This window comes from Lingula anatina, chromosome 1 (genome assembly GCF_051362555.1).
Source record: "Lingula anatina isolate TDL-2025a chromosome 1, LinAna3.0, whole genome shotgun sequence".
Taxonomy (NCBI): domain Eukaryota; kingdom Metazoa; phylum Brachiopoda; class Lingulata; order Lingulida; family Lingulidae; genus Lingula; species Lingula anatina.
In genome coordinates, this window is record NC_141767.1 from 3,735,352 (window position 1) to 3,755,287 (window position 19,936).

A 19,936-nucleotide genomic window follows, 5' to 3' on the forward strand; every position below is an offset into this window, starting at 1 on the left:
GAGCATACAGTTTTCGTAGATTTCTAAATCTGTACAGATGTTGCCCTTAATGTCTGTTTTGTGTAGTATAATTAAAAAAAACTATGGGCACGTTTTGCGTCTGCTAGACTTTTTTTTTCATTTCGTCGATATGATATTCCAGTTTACTTGGGGGTAGGGGGAGCAAATGAAAATCGTTAAATGTTTTGAAGGCTTGGATCTGCCACTGAGGCATAATGTCTGAGAGCTGTTAAACTTATTATTTTCAAAGTTTGAATCAATTTAATTTTTAATCAAGTCAAAGATTTAGTTCCTGAAATGTAGTATAATTGACAATTGAATTTTATTTTGCTTTATTATTGTCATTAATGAAGATCATGTCGCAAGTAAATTTTTTGAAAACGATCTTTATTTATTTTGACTTAAAAACAATGGTAACCAAAGTTCCGTGTAATCTTTCCATTAACATCAGATTTGAGGCATTTTTTTTCGCCAATCGATTCAAGCATATTTATAGAAACTACGTGAAAAAAGAAGAAACGCGTAGGCTGACATCCCTATGAAAAATCTTTGGATGCTATTCCAAGTTAATTCTACGTCTTTGCATCATGATTGCCGCAAGCTAGGTTCGATTGATACAGATATTAGCATTGGTAATTAATCCTCAGCCTGCCGGGGTATATATGCAGGGGTTTAACCGTAGTTCTATCATCTCCAGTATTGCGTGGGACACAAGGCGTGGGTTGTTGTCCGGAGTCTATATACACTTTGTCCAGCACATGACTCATCCCAGGTGAACGCCGTGGACAGTGAATGCATTTACTAGAGAACATCCGACAAGGTGGACGTAAAACCTTCGAGGGGTGGACCCTAATTTTTCGCACCAGAGAAAAGAAACGTTCGGCCATCTTCTCGTCTTCTGGTTGAGTTTTTGTTTCAAAAACGTTGTTAAATTTAAACGATACGTGTTTGAAATTAGTTTTTTCTTTAGGAAAGTTTTCTTATTTTCAAAGAAAACGACATAAAATACGAATTCACCATGGCGTCATCACCAAAGAAAAATGGCTCGGCAGTGGACAGGAAAATATACGGCCGCCGTCGCTGTACCAGCGTGGCCACCTTCAGCGAGAAAGACCTTGAGATGGCGGAACACAACCCGGGATTGCTGAAACTGGAGGTAATAAGATTTGTAAAAAATGACCAAAGGCTTTTTAAATCAGCTTATAATTTTTGCGGAAACTTGACTGCAATTTTAAATCATGCGATTTCAAATCATGCTGTGACTTAAAAAAATGACAATTGGATATCTTTAAAATATTATTATGAGATATTTATGACAATGGTCCTTGAATAGGCGTAATAGTTCTTTTTTATTTGCGTTTAGATAATCCGGCTAAAATATTGGGAAAACTGTTTTTACTAGTTTATGAACTACATCTTTACATTGTGAAGTCTCTCCAGGAAGGTTTTCGTACCTGAAAAATAAAAATGTTACGAAGCTAATTTGTGGAAAGAAGTTAATGTTTATTTTGTGTTATATAAATGCATTTCTTTTTCCATATTTTATTTCCTTCGCTAAAAATTAAAGCACAAGATAATTTGTATAATAATGTGTATTATAGCTGTAGTCAATACAGGTAAACTATCATTAATTTATTATATACGTTATATTTATATGTATATGGATATTATAGCTGAATAGCAAAACAGGCAAATTATTCCATTTTACTTTCCTGGTATTTTCTATACTTTTCATTAAAAGACCAATAACATTACGGCCGTAAACAATATCTGAAACCTATTTAATGAAAAGTTTGAAACAAATGTCAAAACAAGCAAAAAAGGACTGTTTTCAGAACCGAAAGATTGAAGTCATGTTTCCTGATATGCACAGTCAATGCCATGTAGGGACGGGTGCCCTACGTCACGCTTGAGACGCTTGAGATAGTCAAAGCGTTTCACAAATTAAACTATATACAAGCACTCACAATGTTTTTAATTAACTGCCCAGGACATTCATTTTCAATCTTTTAGGCACAAGGCGTTGTTTGGTTTTTGTGTTTTTTCATTATCCTTCAAGGAAGCTCGAGAGGATGCTGGTCTTCATGTTACCAGTTTGAAAAGCGCGTGCTTGTCTTGCTTTGGACATAATAATAACAAAATGACCTTTACAAGTTTCTATCAAACTGGTTTCTTAAGGTTGAAGAGCCTCTTTCTAAAATACTCTCTCGTGGCATCATTTTAAGGAGGTGTATTTTCGCCCTTTGTTGATACTAAGTAAAAATTCCAGTAATTCATGCAAAAAAAAAAAAAAAACGTGAAGTTGTTAAAAATTCATTGTTTTGCCACAAGTTGCAAAGGACACCTACTCTTTTTCATTAATATTTATTTCCAAACAGGCATTAGTCCTACAGTGTATATGTCAAGATAGCATGTGTTCTGTCCACACTAATCGGCCCTATAATATTAACTCCATTCTTTTCAGAATAACAAATACAGAAATACAATAGAAACGTTGCATGTACCAACGAATACTGATAAAATAATTGTTACGATTGGGAATAATTTAATAAAAATGTTTTTTGTTTTATGACAGAACTTGGGAAAACCAATATTATAGAAGTCTTTGACTGTATGCTACCCTTAAGATATTAATTATGACAGGCACCTCATCAAAAATCCAAATGTTTGATAAACTAGTGGTCTACTCTTCGTGTCCATATTTAAAAACTTATCATATCAAGTGCACAGTATCTTAACTTGTTATTTTCCAGCATAAGTTGAAGATCTTGAAAGAGGAACAAAAGGATGCATTGCTGGCGGAGACGAATTCTTTGGTGTTTTGTCTGAACAACCATGTTGGCGGGCTGGCCAAAGCCCTGAACGTGTTTCAGGTAGTAAGTTTTGTCTTACTATTTAATTTTATATGTTAACCGTAGAGCAACTGTCCAAAAATGTCCAAAAATGAACTCTGGGAGGTTTACATACGAAATTGCTTCAAATACCATTGGAAATTAGCAATGGATCAGTATCAGTAGCTACTGACTGAAGCATGTAAAGTTAATTTCTTTGGATTCTGTGACTGCTTCCACAATAATGATTTTAAGACATAAGATATAAGCCATATATGTTTTACTTGCCATACAACCTTTTACTTGCTGAAGTTTTTTGAAAATAAATTCTGAAAGTTAAACAACCTTTCGGCGTGGTGACGAGGTAGGAAGTACAGAGCAATACAAATACGAATTAACATAACAAACTGACAATGCCAATATAGTACTATAGATATATAAGGTTATGTGTCCAATTCAGGAGTACGGCGTAAACGTCGTACACATCGAATCACGTAAATCCCGCAAAGCGGATGCTGAATACGAGATCTACGTGGACATCGAGAGTGACAACCCCACCTTGTCGAGCGTTGTGTCCAGTCTGGAGAACGAGGTGTCCATGATAGCGTTCCACGCCGACAAGGAGTTGCCGCCATCCACTCCTGTTGACAAAAACGGCAAGGAAGGTGAGCATCTCTCTCGCAGTATGTCTTCATAAACGCTCTCCAGTGCAGAGCCAAGCAAAAATAAAGTACATGTATCTAGAGAGTTTTCAATTATGTTTTGGCTCAACCTACATTCTGCTCTCATCTTTGAGCTATACAGTAGTAAATCTTATCGAAATAAATGAGTTTAAAACATGTGTAATATAAAGCTTTCCTTCACTTATTATTTTTTTTTACATAGTGACGATGGTCCCCTGGTTTCCTAGAAAAATCTCAGAACTTGATAAAACTGCCAACAGAGTGTTGATGTATGGCACAGAATTAGATGCTGATCATCCGGTAAGCATCCATCCGTCACTATTAAATGTCATAACACATTTACTTTTCGTTGAAAGGTAAACCAGACTGCTGCGTTCATCTAATCTTTTTCTACCTTAATGGCAAGATTTAAACAAAAAGTGACAATTGATGGCAACAGGAAAGGACCTGGACTATTTATTTAATACGTTCGTTATATATAAATAGAAAATAATTTGAAGTAACATCAAACAAAGGCTAAAACTCTGGTTAAATTTTCCTTGCCAGGGTTTCAGAGACAACGTGTACAGAGAAAGACGCAAGTACTTGGCAGATCTGGCGAGAAACTTCAAACAGTAAGAGTGATATCCCGTAGAACTTAAAAGTATCGCGTCAGTGTTGGCTTCAGTCCCATCAGCGTGTTAAACTGAATGGAAAATAAGAAAACTGTTTTCCAAGTAATGTTTTCTCACAGACAGGAAATTAACGATTGTGTTTGTCAATTACATCTCGGTATTTATAAGCAAGGCCATTAGATGTGCCCTGAAACGGTCGGAACAAATGTTCCTTAATACTTCTATAATTGAGGACAGAAAGTTAATATCCCGCAGTATCGATCCCATAAAACAGGCGCGTCGAGCAGATTTAGACTAAGAACCCTCAAACTGTTCCATCATCCGAGTTAGATATGTTTATCCTTGAATGAATTCATATTTATCTGTATTTAATTGATCTTTGTTTGAGGGCAAATGTGACGCTAAGAAGCTGTCGTTTTCATTACAGCGGAGATCTCATACCGAGGGTTCAATACACGGAGGAAGAAATTAAAACATGGTATGGACCAAGAAAGAAATAGACTGTAACTGTCAAGTAGAATGTATTAATTTTTTTAAAAGGAAGAAGGATTTACTGTAGTCCATTTTCTTCAAAGTTGATGGAATACACTGTGCATCATTATGCCCCTATTTCACACAGACCACGAATCCCACGAATGGCCATGAATTGGCAAATTTCACGATTCGTGGTTGAATCGTAATCAGTTCGTGAAGTTCTTAACAGATTCGTATATATTCGTAGTCAGTTCTTGCACTTCTTGACCAACAGGAATTGGTGGCAAAAACTTTGATGCCCCTATTTCACACAGACCACGAATCCCACGAATCGCCAGGAATTGAAAATTTCAGGATTCGTGGTTGAATCGTAATCAATTCGTGAAGTTCTTAACAGATTCGTATATAATCGTAGTCAGTTCTTGCAATTCTTGATCAATCGGGAATTCGTGGCAAAATTTTCGAGCTGTTCAAAGTTTTGGCTACGAATTCCCGATTCCAAAAAAATCGTAGTGAATTTCTGGACAATATTCGTGCGATTCCAGCCGAATCCCACGAATATTCGTTACACTATCGCACCTGTATCGTAACTGAATCGTAGAGCGTGTCAAATTAGACCACAAAATTGGCAAAATCTCACGAATCCTGAAATTTGTCAATTCCTGGCGATTCGTGGGATTCGTAGTCTGTGTGGAATATGGGCCTCAGAAAACCTTTCATCTATCTGCAGACTTGGCATTCAGAACAAAAAAGCTATTGTTGTGTATCAGCTTCAAATGTTTAAAATTAGAAAAAAAGGGAAGAAAGAATACTTCAAATCTGGAGAACACTAAAATTTAAAGAACGATACAGAAAACGCATTTATTCACACTTTTTTGAATAAATGGATATCGCGAAGGCATAGGCATTAAGAGGGAAATTAAAATGCATGATCAAAATCCGTTTTGATGATGTGCCTTAAACTTCATGTCTATTATTTCTCTGTTATTTTCTTCAATCAATACATCACGCTACATATGTAAAAAGGAAAACCTCCTTATGCATGCGTTAACATCTAACCAGATGTTAGGGACACTGATAGTTTGATTCCATCAGTGAGGCATCCGGCAGGAACAGCGGCAAAATTCCAACGCAAAACTACGCAAAAAAATAATAAATAAATAAAGATACAAGTTTGATTAATAGGTAGGAATAAAATCTGAGGCACGAGACTTCATGCCATCCTGTTTTAGATCTTTGTTCTGCAAAGGAACATGACTGTGGCATTATTTTGGTTAGAACACTGGTGTACAATAAAGCGGTACATTCAGTCGTTGCTGGGATACACAAGCATAACATGAAAACAACACGCATTTTTTTATTATTAATATTATTATTGCACACCAAAATAGGGTGCTTTTTTGAGCTAAAAAGCCTGTACATAAAACAGCTGATTAGCTTTCAATTAGTTAAACTGCATGCAGGTCATCCCCCCTCGTCTTTTACATGTAATTGATAGGGATAGAATATTATTTTATCATGTCGCAAAGAAAAGCATTAAATAAAGATGTCAAAAAATGTCAAGTCTGTGGTCACTTTACGCCTTTATCATTTTAACTTTTAAAAAAATTACAGTATCAAATCTGCTTTCAGTACACGTGTTACTGAAAGAAATCAGTTTGATTAATTATTCTGTATCAACGTTTAGAAATTTAGCCTCAAAGTAATACTGGAACAGCCTACTTTTAACTCCCCGTCTAACGCCTTTTTATCACCGACCAGCATTTTGAAAACAAAATATCTTATTTGAATTAACTTTACCTTTGCAGGGGCACCGTATTCACCGAGCTTACTAACCTTTATCCAACTCACGCGTGCAGAGAGCATTTGGCCAATCTTCCACTCTTAATCCACTACTGTAACTACAGGTAAAATAATGAAATATATATTATTATCAAACTGCTTTGATAAATGTTTGTCCTCTAAGTTAGATCATGTTGAAATAATCATGCTACGAGTACAAACATCGTTTCTTTTTGCAGTGGCAAGTTAAGACAGGAATTCGTGTATGACCTTTTTCGCATATGAAATGTGAAGATAAGCAAAAATTATGTTTCTGTGACATTTCAGGGTGGACAATATCCCTCAATTGGAAGACATTTCTAGATTTTTAAAAGGTAATTTACAGTACATCAATACAAAACCAAGCCTCCTAGCTATGGATATGGACGAAATAAAAGCATATAAAAAACCCATTAAGAGTTTGGTCAAACCGCATGTTTCTATAAGTTTTTTGCGACAGCCAAGTTCAAACATAATTAACCAAATCTGTTCACCCTGGTTGCATTATTTTAAAAGCAAGAGAACAACGGTCCATGTAAGTCAAGTTGAATATATCTAATCTGCAGTATTACTGAAATAAGTAATCGCCTTTTCTTTTTGCTTTTTAGAGCGTACAGGATTCCAGCTGCGCCCAGTGGCTGGCTACTTGTCATCACGTGATTTTCTGGCTGGCCTCGCTTTCAGAGTTTTTCACTGTACGCAGTATGTACGTCACAGCTCGGACCCTCTCTACACACCGGAACCGTGAGTATCACGTTTAGCAGACGTGAAAATGGAAAGAAATATCGGAAAACAAAGCATAAATGTGTTGATATACCGGTACTAAGCGGTTGGAAATGGTGTTGAAATTTCATACACAGTAAGATTTTTTCTCTATTTCGTACTTCTACAGGCAAGTCCAGACTGATGTAACAATAAATCAGTATATGAAAAATTACACAGGATAATTCCTGCAATTAGAATCATGAAAATGAAGGTTGCGGAAAAATTCTCCCTCAAAGCCCAATGCCAATTTTTAAAATTATTTACTACATAGTGGGAACGAGAGTGCCACTTTATTTGGTGAACAGCCTGGAGAAAACGAGAGATAAAATATTACAGCTACAGAATACTAAGCATCGTATTCACAGTTTCAATAATGATCATGAGATCACACTAATTTTAAAAAAATCTTTTGTCATAAGAATCTATCTTTTTCCTGATTAAGCCGTCCAGTCCGCCCACTACAGATAATGTGAACAGTCGGATAAGTCTGACGATAAGACAAGTGATGGCATTACATTCTTACACTTGGTTGTCCATTGTAGGGACTGCTGTCATGAAATTTTAGGCCATATGCCACTGTTGGCGGACCCTAGCTTCGCGCAGTTTTCCCAGGAAATCGGCTTAGCGTCCCTCGGGGCCTCAGATGAAGAGGTGCAGAAATTAGCCTCGGTAATTATCCCCTGGCTGTGCATTTACTCAATATTGTCTTTTCTTGCTCTTAATCCAAATGTTATCAAGCGTTTGTGAAGCAACGTAAACATATTTAACGCAAAGTGCTAACTGTTTTTGTATATCTATGTATAAACATTTTCCCCTTTTGCAGTGTTACTTCTTCACCATTGAGTTCGGGGTGTGCAGGCAAGATGGTGAACTGAGGGCATACGGGGCAGGGCTGCTCTCCTCCATTGGGGAACTTAAGGTAGTGTTTTTATTTCAAACAATTATACATTAAATAGCAATGAAAATGTGCATTTTGTATCAAGGTCATAGCTTTTATTTATTTTCATCATATTTATATGCACAACTTAAACTTAAACAAAAGAAACTAATATCTATTTTTTTCATTTCGAGAATAATATTTAATAAATTGACCTTCAGTAAATGGATAATGGAAATTGTGTGAATTTTAGCACGCCTTGCAGATGTCAGAGAAAATAAGAAAGTTTGATCCAATCAACGCAATTGAACAGGAGTGCCTGATCACCACCTACCAGGACGGATACTTCTACACTGATAGCTTTGAGGACGCTAAGGAGAAAATGAGGTAAAAAATTTGTTTGGAGTAAGTCATAAATCCATTGTAACGAAACTGAGGGTCCATGTAACAGAAAGTCCGCCCTTTGTAACAGAAAGTCCAGTCATAATTATAATGGTTAGGGTTAGCCTGGCGTAAGTGGCTCAAAATCAAGGGTGAGGCTTACCTGTACAAATGAATGGGAAGCGGACTCTCTATCATGGGGGACTCTCTGTCACGTTGCACCGGAACCAGACCAGGAGGTGAATAAACGCATTAACTACAAGTCTGTATGAAATATGTTTAATTCTACAAAGGGTGCCTTGTCGTAGACGTTATTTCAAAGAGGAATGATTGGTTGTTACGCGCAAGCTGCCTGTCACTTTAAATCAAAAGTTACAGTCATTAAAATGTAACCAGCATAAACCATGTCCAAATGACGTATTTAGTGTAACTTGTATAAAGTTATCCCTGCGCAAATTAAGTTATAACGTAACCGCAAATGGCTTAATAATGGACATTTCATTGTAATACATGTAATACATGGGATATTATAAAATTAACGCAAATTTCATTGAATAAAAACAATATTATTAGTGCTGTGAATCGTTTTTCTAAAACTAATAGTTGCAATTTTAAAAGCGAGACAAATGAGTGAAAAAAAAACAAAAACAATTGTTCCCAGAACTTCTGGAAATTCCATATTTTTCAAGCAATCATATGCATAATCCAAATTCTTTTGAATTCATGATAAAGAGAAGTTCAGTATTGATCTAAACTCGTTGGACTTATTACAAATGTCACATGATAAAAGATTACAGATGAAATTAACCACCGCCATCGAAATATAGGTGCCAGGAAAGCAGAATATATATGATTTTATTTTTTCACCCTTTCAGACAGTTCGCGATGACCATCAAGCGTCCGTTTGCGGTGAGGTATAACCCTTACACACAGAGCGTGGACGTCCTGGACAGTGCCCGTCAAATAGCCATTGTAGTCAACGAGCTCAAGGGAGATCTCTGCATCATCAGCGACGCCGTCAAGAAGTTAAACAAGGATAAAGACGGGGAAACTGAGAATGTCTTCAACTACTGAGTCTTTTTTTTTTACTTTTTTTTTTTCTCGTCACTGCTTATTCGCAGAGAGTGAGGACTCAATGGCGATGCTTGAACAATCCCATAACAGTTTCTTTTTTCTATTTTTTAATTTATCTTTCTTTTTTAAGGTGTACGGGGGGGGGGGGGTCAGGTGCAGCGCATCCAGTTCATGTAAACCCTTTGGTATTTCCATCCCCGTGATCAAATATACTGAAAAACATTCAAAGATCTAAGTGGAACTGGGTCTCTAGCATCGAAGTCCACGAGCACCAGACCCCCTAGAATGCCCCCTTATTTAGTTCTGTACGCTCCGAGTGGGACTGACGATCCCATAACGAAAAAAATTCCATTGAGATCTAAAAAGTATGTTCAAAATGTTCTGATATACCCCGGATTTCACCATCTCCAAAATGGAAAAATATTATGGTAATTCCTGGTCAAGCATGCCTCCTACCAGCTTAGAGTAACAATTACCTGTATTCGCTCAAACTAGAATTGATGGGGTGTGTGAGTGGAGATATTTTTTCCTTTCCATGAAAAGTGAGATTTTGCGATAAGAAATTATTTAATAATCTAGTGGTTGTTTATTTGAAAGATGAGCATATTGCTACCACGTGTCGGTTGCAGACAACATTAGTCACAGGCGGATTTAGGGCGTCTTCTGGGTCTTCCGGAAGACGGACAGATTTTCAGGTTTACGGAACAACAAAGACAATTTGGAAGACTCAAAAAATATCTCTGAATCCGCTCCTGATAAGTGAATTGGTTTACTTCCAGACATTAAATACTATTTGCTGCTTTATTCTATAAATTATGGAGCCCTATTACATTTAAAAACTGATAATCGTCTTGCTTATTATGCGACCTTATTTGCTTTGTTTAGCTCTTTCCATGTAAGGCTTATGTGTGTTTTATTCTAGAAATAAAAATGTTTGCCAAATTTGTCTGACAAAATTAGTGGATAACTATTTAAGCATGATATTTCCACATCCCACGTGATACCGAGTAATTGGAGTGAATAAAAAAAAATGCCATGTTCAAACTTCAGTTTTACGAGTGAAAGTGAACGATAATTATGCGTATACTACATTACCAGAGCGCGATGCAGTGCGAGTCCATTTACTCCTGTTTTCTAGAAAAGAAATTAATCCAAGAATCTATAAATTTGAATAGGGCCCTTTAAATGCCTGTATTGAACAGCGCTGAAACGCTGCTGTCTGACATACATTTTAACTTAATGATCGAAACATACAATGGTTAAACTTTGAAAACACAACAATCTTTCTTTACTGTCAGCATTTCAATAAACTTAAAAAGTAAATAAAAATAAATAATGTAGATAACAACATTCTGAAGTGGTAGTAAGTCCATATCAAGACCAAGCTACATACAAGGTGATATTTCAAATCATAAAATCAAAGCAAAAATTGTATGAGAGGCTCTCATACAACAAATATACAACACGTATTTTTGTCCGTGTATATCGAATAGGCCTACGTACATTACAATGACCTTACCAGGCTGTACATTTATAGCCCGATGTGCGATAAGCGTTCTTTACTCGAGCGAATTAAAATTATTAACACATCGATTGCGTTTTCAGCACTCTGAATATTAACTGCCCAAAAGATGTAGACTGCAACAGGCAGAGAGTAGGGGGCCTATAAGAGCAGTTCATTTAAAATCACTAATAATTATCCACTCGCTGGCCACCATCGGAAACGTCCACTTGGGCACAGGCTACCGCACAAGTAGCTTTAACCGCATTGGCCTATACATGAAGGTAGGCCTAAGGTTTTTAGTTGCCTCTTCAGCCTCTTAACGGCGAGCTAAAAATCCATTCAATATGGGTGCCGGTAGGCCTACCTTTGTTGATTGCGTAATACCTGATTGTGTGTACACTGCGCATAAACTCTGAGCCTAGCTTTGTCTTTGTATTCACAGTGACATAACAAACATCCGCCATTACACATAGCCTATCTTGATACAACTACGCGTTACAAAATTGCGGCCTCTGGTAAACTAAAGTGTTTTCGCGTTTCACATTCAATGCAAGATGCATTCAAATCAATGCCAACTTAATTCGCCAGTTCTGATAAACAGCTACAAAGAAAAGACGACGTTCAGGCTAGCACTCATTTAAAGGCCTTGACCTCAGAGGGGTATAAATAGAACTCGCTATGATTGGTCGTTTTGATAACATATGGCATACGGGTTATTTGCGCGTGCGTACTGTCTGGAGTTTTGAGTGACGTCGTACCATTAGATGCTCTCCGGAATGGACATCTACTAGAAAAACAGCATTTCTCGTAAGTGTAATTGGTTATCGTACCCGAAAGTGCATAGAATTTTTACTTTGACCTTGGAACTCGGTGGAAGTTCAGCAATATTTCTATTACAACTTACACGTATAATGTAAGTCGTATGCGAGCACCAGCGGTCAAGTTCTCCCGTGTTAAAATGGCGGCAATCCTCACAACTGAGCGCGCAGAATCGAAATAAGAGTTAAGGATGTCATTGACGTCAGACTTCTTACAGAAGAACACAATAGAAAAGAGTGGGTAGATTACTTTGCCCATAACCTATTATACTGATTACAAGCATTGATGAAAAGTAGTTTACAGAAATTATTTAGCCTTGTTATCATAAAAAATATAGCCTACACGATATAATTTATCTACCCTACTAATAATAGTTATATTGCATAACGGACAATTACGAAGATACATTTACTACTTTTCATAAAAATGCCATGCCTACAGGCAAAATTTACAATATCAACCTTTTCTCTTACCGTTGTTCACATTGGTGTCATGAACATAATTTATCCATAGTTCTACATCAGTAACTTTGCAGTAGTGGCTATTTTGCCTGAGAATCATGCCTGTGGTTTAGAGGAAACGGCACCTAATGAGAAGCTAGATGAGTGGCTGGAGAGAAAAACTTGCATTGTATCGAGTCTTTTCATTTACTGATAGATATTTTTATTTTATTCGATCGTTTTCATTTATTTATGTTATCATTTGTTAAAGACATTAAAATGTAGAAGGATATATATTATTCTGACGCTGTTAATTCTTGAATGACATTGTAGCACTGTCGTAAACGCACGAATTGGAACTTGGACAAATAAAAAGTTTAATTCGTCCAAGCATGGAATAAATAAGGGAAAATTGAACAGTCTTAACAACATATATGGCGTGGATTGTAGTGATGCAAGGAGCGATACCTTTGTCCAGTTTAAAAGATAAAGACTACAAAAAACGATTTCTTTATTTTATTTATTTATAATTAATTATTATTATTATTTCCCCGAAAACAATTGAAGAAAAGCCTTATATCAAAAAGTTGCAGATAAAACCAAAACGATGATATTAAAGAAAATGTACAGATATGGTTCTGCAGTTCTTTACTGTAGCTACACAAAGGGTTAAGGCCTTTGCACTTGGAGGTGATGAACTGGAAACCGAAGAAGGCGTTTTTGTCCCCCCCCCCCCCCCCCAAAAAAAAAATAAAAAAATAAAAAGTTAAAAGAAACTACTCACGCCATATGGCAGATATTGCAGATCAAGAGTGCTCGGAAAACCAAACTGTAAATGCTGAGTAATCATATTTCATAAGACGAGTGCCTGGTTACAGTGATTTTGTTTTAACTATTGCCGATTGTTGATGTGGGCAATGTGGCTTGGCGATGGGCTGACCACGTCGAAGCCCAAGGACCGTCATCGGACTGTTGAAATACTCTCAGCAATACACAGATCCTTGGATAATTTGAAATACACTGAAGCTTTTTGAACCAAAGGAAAGCGCGGTTTATTACAATGATGTGGGGAAGCATGTTTTTTGGTTTAAATATTTAATCGAAACACTGGGTTGTGTCGACCATTCGAAGTCGTGCACTGTGAAATAAATAGGTCAAATAAGTTTCGTCGACACGGTATTTATTCGATGTAAAGTATTTATTACTTCGTTAGCAGACCAATCCACATATGAATGTAACCGTCACGGCGGATGGATTAGAAAAATTGCACAAAACGATTTCCATTATGCCACGTGCATAAAGCGGGGAGCCCGGTGTAACGTGACAGAGTCCCGCCCATGATAGAGAGCCCGCTTCCCTTTGATTTGTACAGGTAAGCCTCGCCCTAGATTTTGAACCACTACGTCAGGCGAACCATTATCACTATAACTAAATCATAATGGAGGGCGTCTTTCTGTTACACGGGCACTCGGTGTCGTTACACCTGGGCTAGTTTGCCCATTTAGACATAATGAGAATGAGTTGGACAACAAAACCGGTTTTAAAACGAGCGACAAGTATTTGGCTGCAGATGCAGCGCCAATGTTTTGCAAATGCAATGCCACATGGCTCACACTTTGACGAAAAACACACCTGATGTCAGGTGGGCATACTTACCCCGTTTGGATAGTAGGCCCAAGAGTTGGGGAAAGCTGGCACAAACCTTTTTTCCGACCAACGTTTTCCTGGCATTGTCGGATATTATCACTTTATGTGATCAATTTATCTTGTAGGTAATTTTCAATAAATTAACAAGGGACCAACTTATCCTGGGGTTCAACTAGCCTCGGTCTCCCTATGCAAACAAACTGAACGTACTTGTTATGTTGCTGATTTTAAATATTTTTCTTGATATTCACCGCCTCTTATCGTACCTAATTGCCTACTTATCAAAAGACACTTCTAAAATACCTTTCACCTTATCTGTATGTTTGCATAGTCCAATACTTCCACCCAAAAGCTCAACAGAGCTTCTGTTTTATTGTTTTGATATATGCCGATGGAATATTAAGTTGACTTGTTTTCCATGTTCATAATGAGTGTCTGATAGTCACCATTTTGTTGCTCTGCGGTAGTGAAATGAGAAGCTGACCTTTGTCGTCCTAAACGGCCATATTGAAAATCCATTACTAATTTTTACCTCTAGTAACCCAGCCTTGGTTTTGCCAATACGCTGCGATTCAAATCGACCCATATAATAATGTGTCATTGTATCCCAAGAGGCATCTGGACTGACGTTACAGCTATCGCTACAGTCGAGCTTTTTTCATTAAGATTGCATTTCAAAGATCTCAGCGTAAATCGGCGTTCTGCTATCCTTATGAATTTAAATTCATTAAGTTGGAAACGATCAGTCTTTGGTTAACGATATTATTAGTAAGCGGAATCTCCGGAATGTCTGAAAGAAAGCAGCTTTTAGCCAATTTTAAACGGCGTATTTGACTTATGCGGTCTGCCAATAATGTTGAATTTTCCAGTTGCCAATCGGAATCATTACTTTTGGAACATTGGATGTGTTTTTAATTATTCGATAACTTCAACAAGAGGTAACGTTTATCGCGCAACATTGGTTACTGTTAGTTAAAGGGATAATAACTCTTCGTATGAGATCTATATTTCACAATAAAATAACTCATAGAAATATAATATATTCTGTTTTACCACAAAAACGGCAGTTATAGCTATTATTCTGATATCTGAGCTTGTCTTTAGACCACGTGATCTCCATTGATGGCTACAGTCTGTTAAAATCTCTTAAGAGATTTTAACAAAAAACCAAACTTTTTAGAAAAAAACCAGTGACTAACTTTGAATGTAAAAATGGATTCATTAACCATTGGTAAGTATGGGAAAATTGTTGTTTACTCCAGGAAAATTCATTTTTTGGCCGAAACGAAGAGTTATTATCCCTTTAAGTTGGCAATGCTCAACTGTTAGTTTCGTTAGTAAGGTTGTAATGGCACTCACTTCAGTTGTTTAGTTCAAACGTTATTACATTATAAAAGATGACTTACTTGATTTTTTTTTTCAAAACTAGAAACTTCAATCCGAAATATTGCGATGGCTGCACCACCATCTAGTTCGTCGAACGTCGTCAAAGTTGCCCCAAATATAGCGACGGTGAAGCCAATGAAGATTCCAGGGGGGATATCTACCACTACGTCTTCTACACAGAACATACAGTAAGTACATTTGTACACAGCACTTAATTCTGCACTGCTCTCTCACACGCACGCAGACATACATATACAGTCATACCTAAGTAACAACTCTCGATATGTTTGATATGTGTTAGTTTACAATAAATTTAAAAAAATCATATTTCACGTTGTCATTGGTTCCTTTTTAGGTCAATTCCTGCAATGAACAAAGCGGCTCCACAGAACGGGAACACGGAAGGACAATACATTAACGGAAACCTGTACCAGCTAGCTGTAGTCACCATTGATGGAGAGAAGAAGAGAATTCTCATTCCCGCACAAAGTATGAAAACCTTGAGTGGAACCCCTGTTCTCCTTTGTCAAAAGACAAACCAGGGGTATAGATGTATGTCCGTGCCCGTGCCTTCTACTACGACCACAAAGACAACAAATACCCCCACACAAACGGGATATTCCCTCATTAATGCTCCGCAGCAGCTTACATCAGATGTATTTGATGCAAGTGCTCCAAACTTGCAAAAAAGTGTTTCGCGGTCTTTGTTGCCGTCATTTGACGCAAACAAAGTAAATCAAGGGTTAGCGTTTCAATCGGGATCACCGAATGATGTTGCTGCAACGCCAGTTTCAGTAGTTAATGGCTCGCCCAGCGCTACGTTACAAGGATTGTCAACAATCTCAGCCATTGACCATCTAAAAGATATTGTAAGTCAGGTCCAGAGGTCGGCTAGTCCTACAGTGCAACTAACACAACCTACTTCCACGGTAAAAATTGCGAACACACCCGTTCCCGTAGCTTCCAGTTCAAAATTTGTTAGATCTAATGTGACCGTTGTACAGCCTTTTATGGTCTCTGGGGCTAATAAAAATACTGTGCAGCCCGGTGCCACTTCTCTGACTAATTTCCAAAGGTTGCAACAACCCATCTTAACTTTAATTTCAAAAGAGGCAAGTGCGCAGCCTTCAATAGCCCCTTTTCCTAATGCAACAAATAGCCAGCCTGCTGTGTCCTCTGTGACAAACGCAGCGTCCGTGCCCCAAAGAGTATTTATTGTGCCACCTGTGTCATGTCAGAAAAGTGGACCAGGCATTGTCACTACAGTGTTGCCAGCCATTGTGACCACGGCTGCATCTCCAGCTGCACAGACCATAACATCTAGTGATGTTGCTGTTGAAAAAAATACCGCGCCAGCTGTTTTAAATCTGCTGTCTGCCAATAATTCCCAAACAAAATATTCTTTTGGGCAACAATTCCAGAGTAGCAACGGACAGTCGTTCGTCCTGGTGACTAGACCCACCAGTTCTTGTGTGCAGCAAAGTCAGCGTACAAATACGTGTGTTGAAGCACCAGATGAACTGGATCAGACATCAGCTTCGAACGCTCCAGACACTTGTCAAGGCGCCCTGGAATCGTCAAAGCCTTTGTTTCAAATTCAGGATGTTTACACGTTGAATTCTAGCAATATAAGTTCGGAACACGTGGCAAAGAAAACGGAACGGTGCAGCAAAGACGTTGCGAATAAAGGAACAGAAAGTGTTTCAGAACTAAACAGTGAACCGGAAACTGATCCCGGAAGCCTGGATGAGTCAGAAGAAACCAACTCAGCTGATACAGAGTCTGACTATAGCGAAGATGCTTTCAAGGAAAAGTATAACGAAGATTTAAAGAGAGATGGTGACCAAGTTCAGACAACGGGAAAACTTCAGGTATTGCAAACTTCACAAGAAGATGACACGTGTAGTTTGAATTTGGACTGTGAAGACGTCTATGACGAAGATACGGAGGATGGCGATCTTGAAAACGAAGATGATACATTGGGTAAAACAAATATGTTAACGACGATAGAAAATGAATCAAGCGAAATGCAATCTCTGTCCAAGTCTGATGCGAGTGTTAGTGGCGCTTTTGAAAGAAATTCTCGTAATGTCATAGAAAATATTTATCTTGAAAACAACAATGAATTGAACGAAAATGAAAGTGAAATGGCTTCACTGTCAAAAGTTCATGGTTCAAATAATGAAGTAGCCGTAAAGTTTGACCGTATGAACAAAATGAAATCATGCAGTGTTAGCCTAAGAAGAGTCGTATTGCCAAAAAATCGATCTGCCTTTAGAACATGTGAAGTTGAACGCTTATCGGTATCCAAAGGTATTGGTGCGCCCGCAAATAAACACATGGCAGTACAACAATGTTCAAATAACTTGGGCTCTGGAAAGTCACAAGTTAAACTTCAGGAAAACAAACATGGTTCCGCTGAATCTAAGAAGCAGACTGTATTTCAAAAGGTTCCAGTGACAACTGCCGCTTTGTCAAATGTTAAAATATTAACAGTGAATACCGACAAAACGACGGACACGGAAGCTAACCAAGCGTCACTTAAAGCAACTGGACCTACTCCAAAGGCTCCAGCTGGTAAAGAATGGGAAAGGTTTATTTTCTTCAAACTAAATGGGAAGGCTATATTGGTTCCAGTTAACAAAAAAACTGTTACCATGGCATCCAGTCCTGGCGCAAAGTCAATAATATGTCGCAATGGCAAATATTTTTTTCAAGGTAGCCCGGCGAGTGTGGGGAATCCTGAGAAATGCATAGTTCAAAACTCCAGTGTTGAGGCGTCCACGCACACAAAATATCCGGCGCCGACACTCCCTGTCGCTGCGGACCGTTTTGATTCGAAACCAAACCAATGCACAGCGTTAGCCGGCACAAGTCACAGTGCACTAAATATTCCGTCCGCAGAGGAATCGAATTCGCTTGAAACCACCGGTCAAAATTTACCAACATCAAATTTTAAGGTCAAATGTGAACCCACTACATATGGCTATGGCGACGAGGTTGCTCCTTCTACTTCCACTATGAATACTGTTAACTACTCTACCGGCGAGCAAAACCAGCTCAGTGACATTGCCTTGAAAGCAGTTAAAACTGAACCAGAAGATTTTTATTTGGTGCCTAACAAAATTCAGAAAGTAGAACACGGTAACGGGTCGGTAATACAGGAGTTTCAAAGTGAGCGAATCAGAAAACTGAAAGAAAAATTACGCCAGCAAAATGAGGCTTTGGAAGAGTTGCGAAGAAAATTGAAGTCCAAACCAAGTACGGCTTTTGAGGATGATGACAGCTGAATCCACCCCGAAAAAAATTAAAAGCCTTGCTGGAAAAACGGCCGAATTTTGCTGTTAAGATGTGCTTTGCTTTCACATTGATTGGATTGTAAATTAACAGTAAATACGATTTTATACTTAAAAGAATGTAGTGTATTGTATAAATGTTTAATGTTCAGCGAATATACTTAACATGTCTTTGATAGAAACAAGAAAGGTCCTAAACGTTGTTTTCACAAATGTAACTAGCTTTTAGCTCCTTGGAAAAAGCGTCTTGTACGTATAAATACCTTCTTACTTAAATGGTTTCTCTCAGTTTTCAAGTGAACATGTTCCACGCACGAAGACTTATTAGGAATAAATACTATATCAGCAATCGTAAATTGAACGAAAATTGCCGTTTGTTGTTTTCACAGTGGCACAGACCTAATAACCTTACACGTTAAGCTTGTTGATTTGGCAGCATTTGTGGTGATTTATCTATGCCCGCATTCAGAACAGTGGACTAACTAGTCCACGGATCAAATATGGCGACCCACTATAAAGCTTGCCGTCTAATCCGTTAATAGACACTGAATAGATTCCCCGTGGGGAAGTATTCAAGTGGGTCGGCCATATTTGACCCTCGGATTAGTTAGTCCACTGTTCTGAATGCGGCCTTTGTGTAACGATCTTTTTAGGCGTTTGGTAATTCAGTGGTAGAATATACTGCGTACGTTACACCAAAAACGTAATGAAATCGGTGCTAATTGTTACAATAAATGTATGATAATTTTTAGATCTCGTTTGTTCTCTCTTAAAAGAAAAAACAAAACAAAAATAAGGCTTCTAATCTCAAAATACAGCATCAGCTTATACAAAAGTTTGCAGAGGTCCGCTTTACACATTCCTTACTTTTTCCAGAACAAGATGGCGGCTGCAGTCCCCGTCTCTTTCCATGTTACAAGAAAACGCACGCATCCATTCTTCACATAGGCTACCACTCCTGGGGGGTGGGGGAAGGGGGGCTCGCGTCTTTATAAAAGAGGAAAGGCAGACCTGTAACAAGCAACTAGGTTATTTATCTGCAAAAAAAGAAAAAAAAGGACGTTTTTGCCACCATCATTGCCCTACTGGAGAAATGGCATTGCACCTGTAGATCAACTTTTCATATCGCAAACACACATTTCCCAGTTAGAAGTGCGGTTCTTTTGAAATCCACCTGCCTACAGACCTGGAAGTATTACAAAATCTTAAAAGTTGCAGATCAACTTGGAAGTCGTCATTTTTAACCTTTGACTATAAGGCATTCCCATTATAGCGATACCCTCTACCTGGATCACAGATTGATTTTTCACGAGATATTCACAGA

At 37.9% G+C, this 19,936-nt stretch overlaps 2 protein-coding genes across 2 annotated transcripts; both read left to right on the plus strand.

Annotated features, from left to right (window-relative positions):
* The first annotated feature begins 577 nt into the window (after nt 1-577).
* Nucleotides 578-10,466, plus strand: LOC106175748 (tryptophan 5-hydroxylase 1). The gene is made up of 13 exons (XM_013557877.2): nt 578-1,156; nt 2,754-2,873; nt 3,292-3,496; nt 3,717-3,814; nt 4,061-4,128; nt 4,556-4,606; nt 6,411-6,509; nt 6,712-6,758; nt 7,032-7,167; nt 7,731-7,857; nt 8,012-8,107; nt 8,319-8,452; nt 9,322-10,466. Exons 1-13 carry the CDS (start codon nt 1,019-1,021, stop codon nt 9,518-9,520), a joined length of 1,518 nt encoding a protein of 505 aa, XP_013413331.1. The 5' UTR covers nt 578-1,018; the 3' UTR covers nt 9,521-10,466.
* A 1,213-nt stretch (nt 10,467-11,679) lies between these two features.
* On the plus strand, nt 11,680-19,363 carry LOC106175741 (uncharacterized). Its single transcript, XM_024076694.2, has 3 exons — nt 11,680-11,831; nt 15,360-15,504; nt 15,672-19,363. The coding sequence occupies exons 2-3, from the start codon at nt 15,383-15,385 to the stop codon at nt 18,604-18,606; spliced, it is 3,057 nt and encodes a 1,018-aa protein (XP_023932462.2). The 5' UTR covers nt 11,680-11,831; nt 15,360-15,382; the 3' UTR covers nt 18,607-19,363.
* Nucleotides 19,364-19,936: the final 573 nt, after the last annotated feature.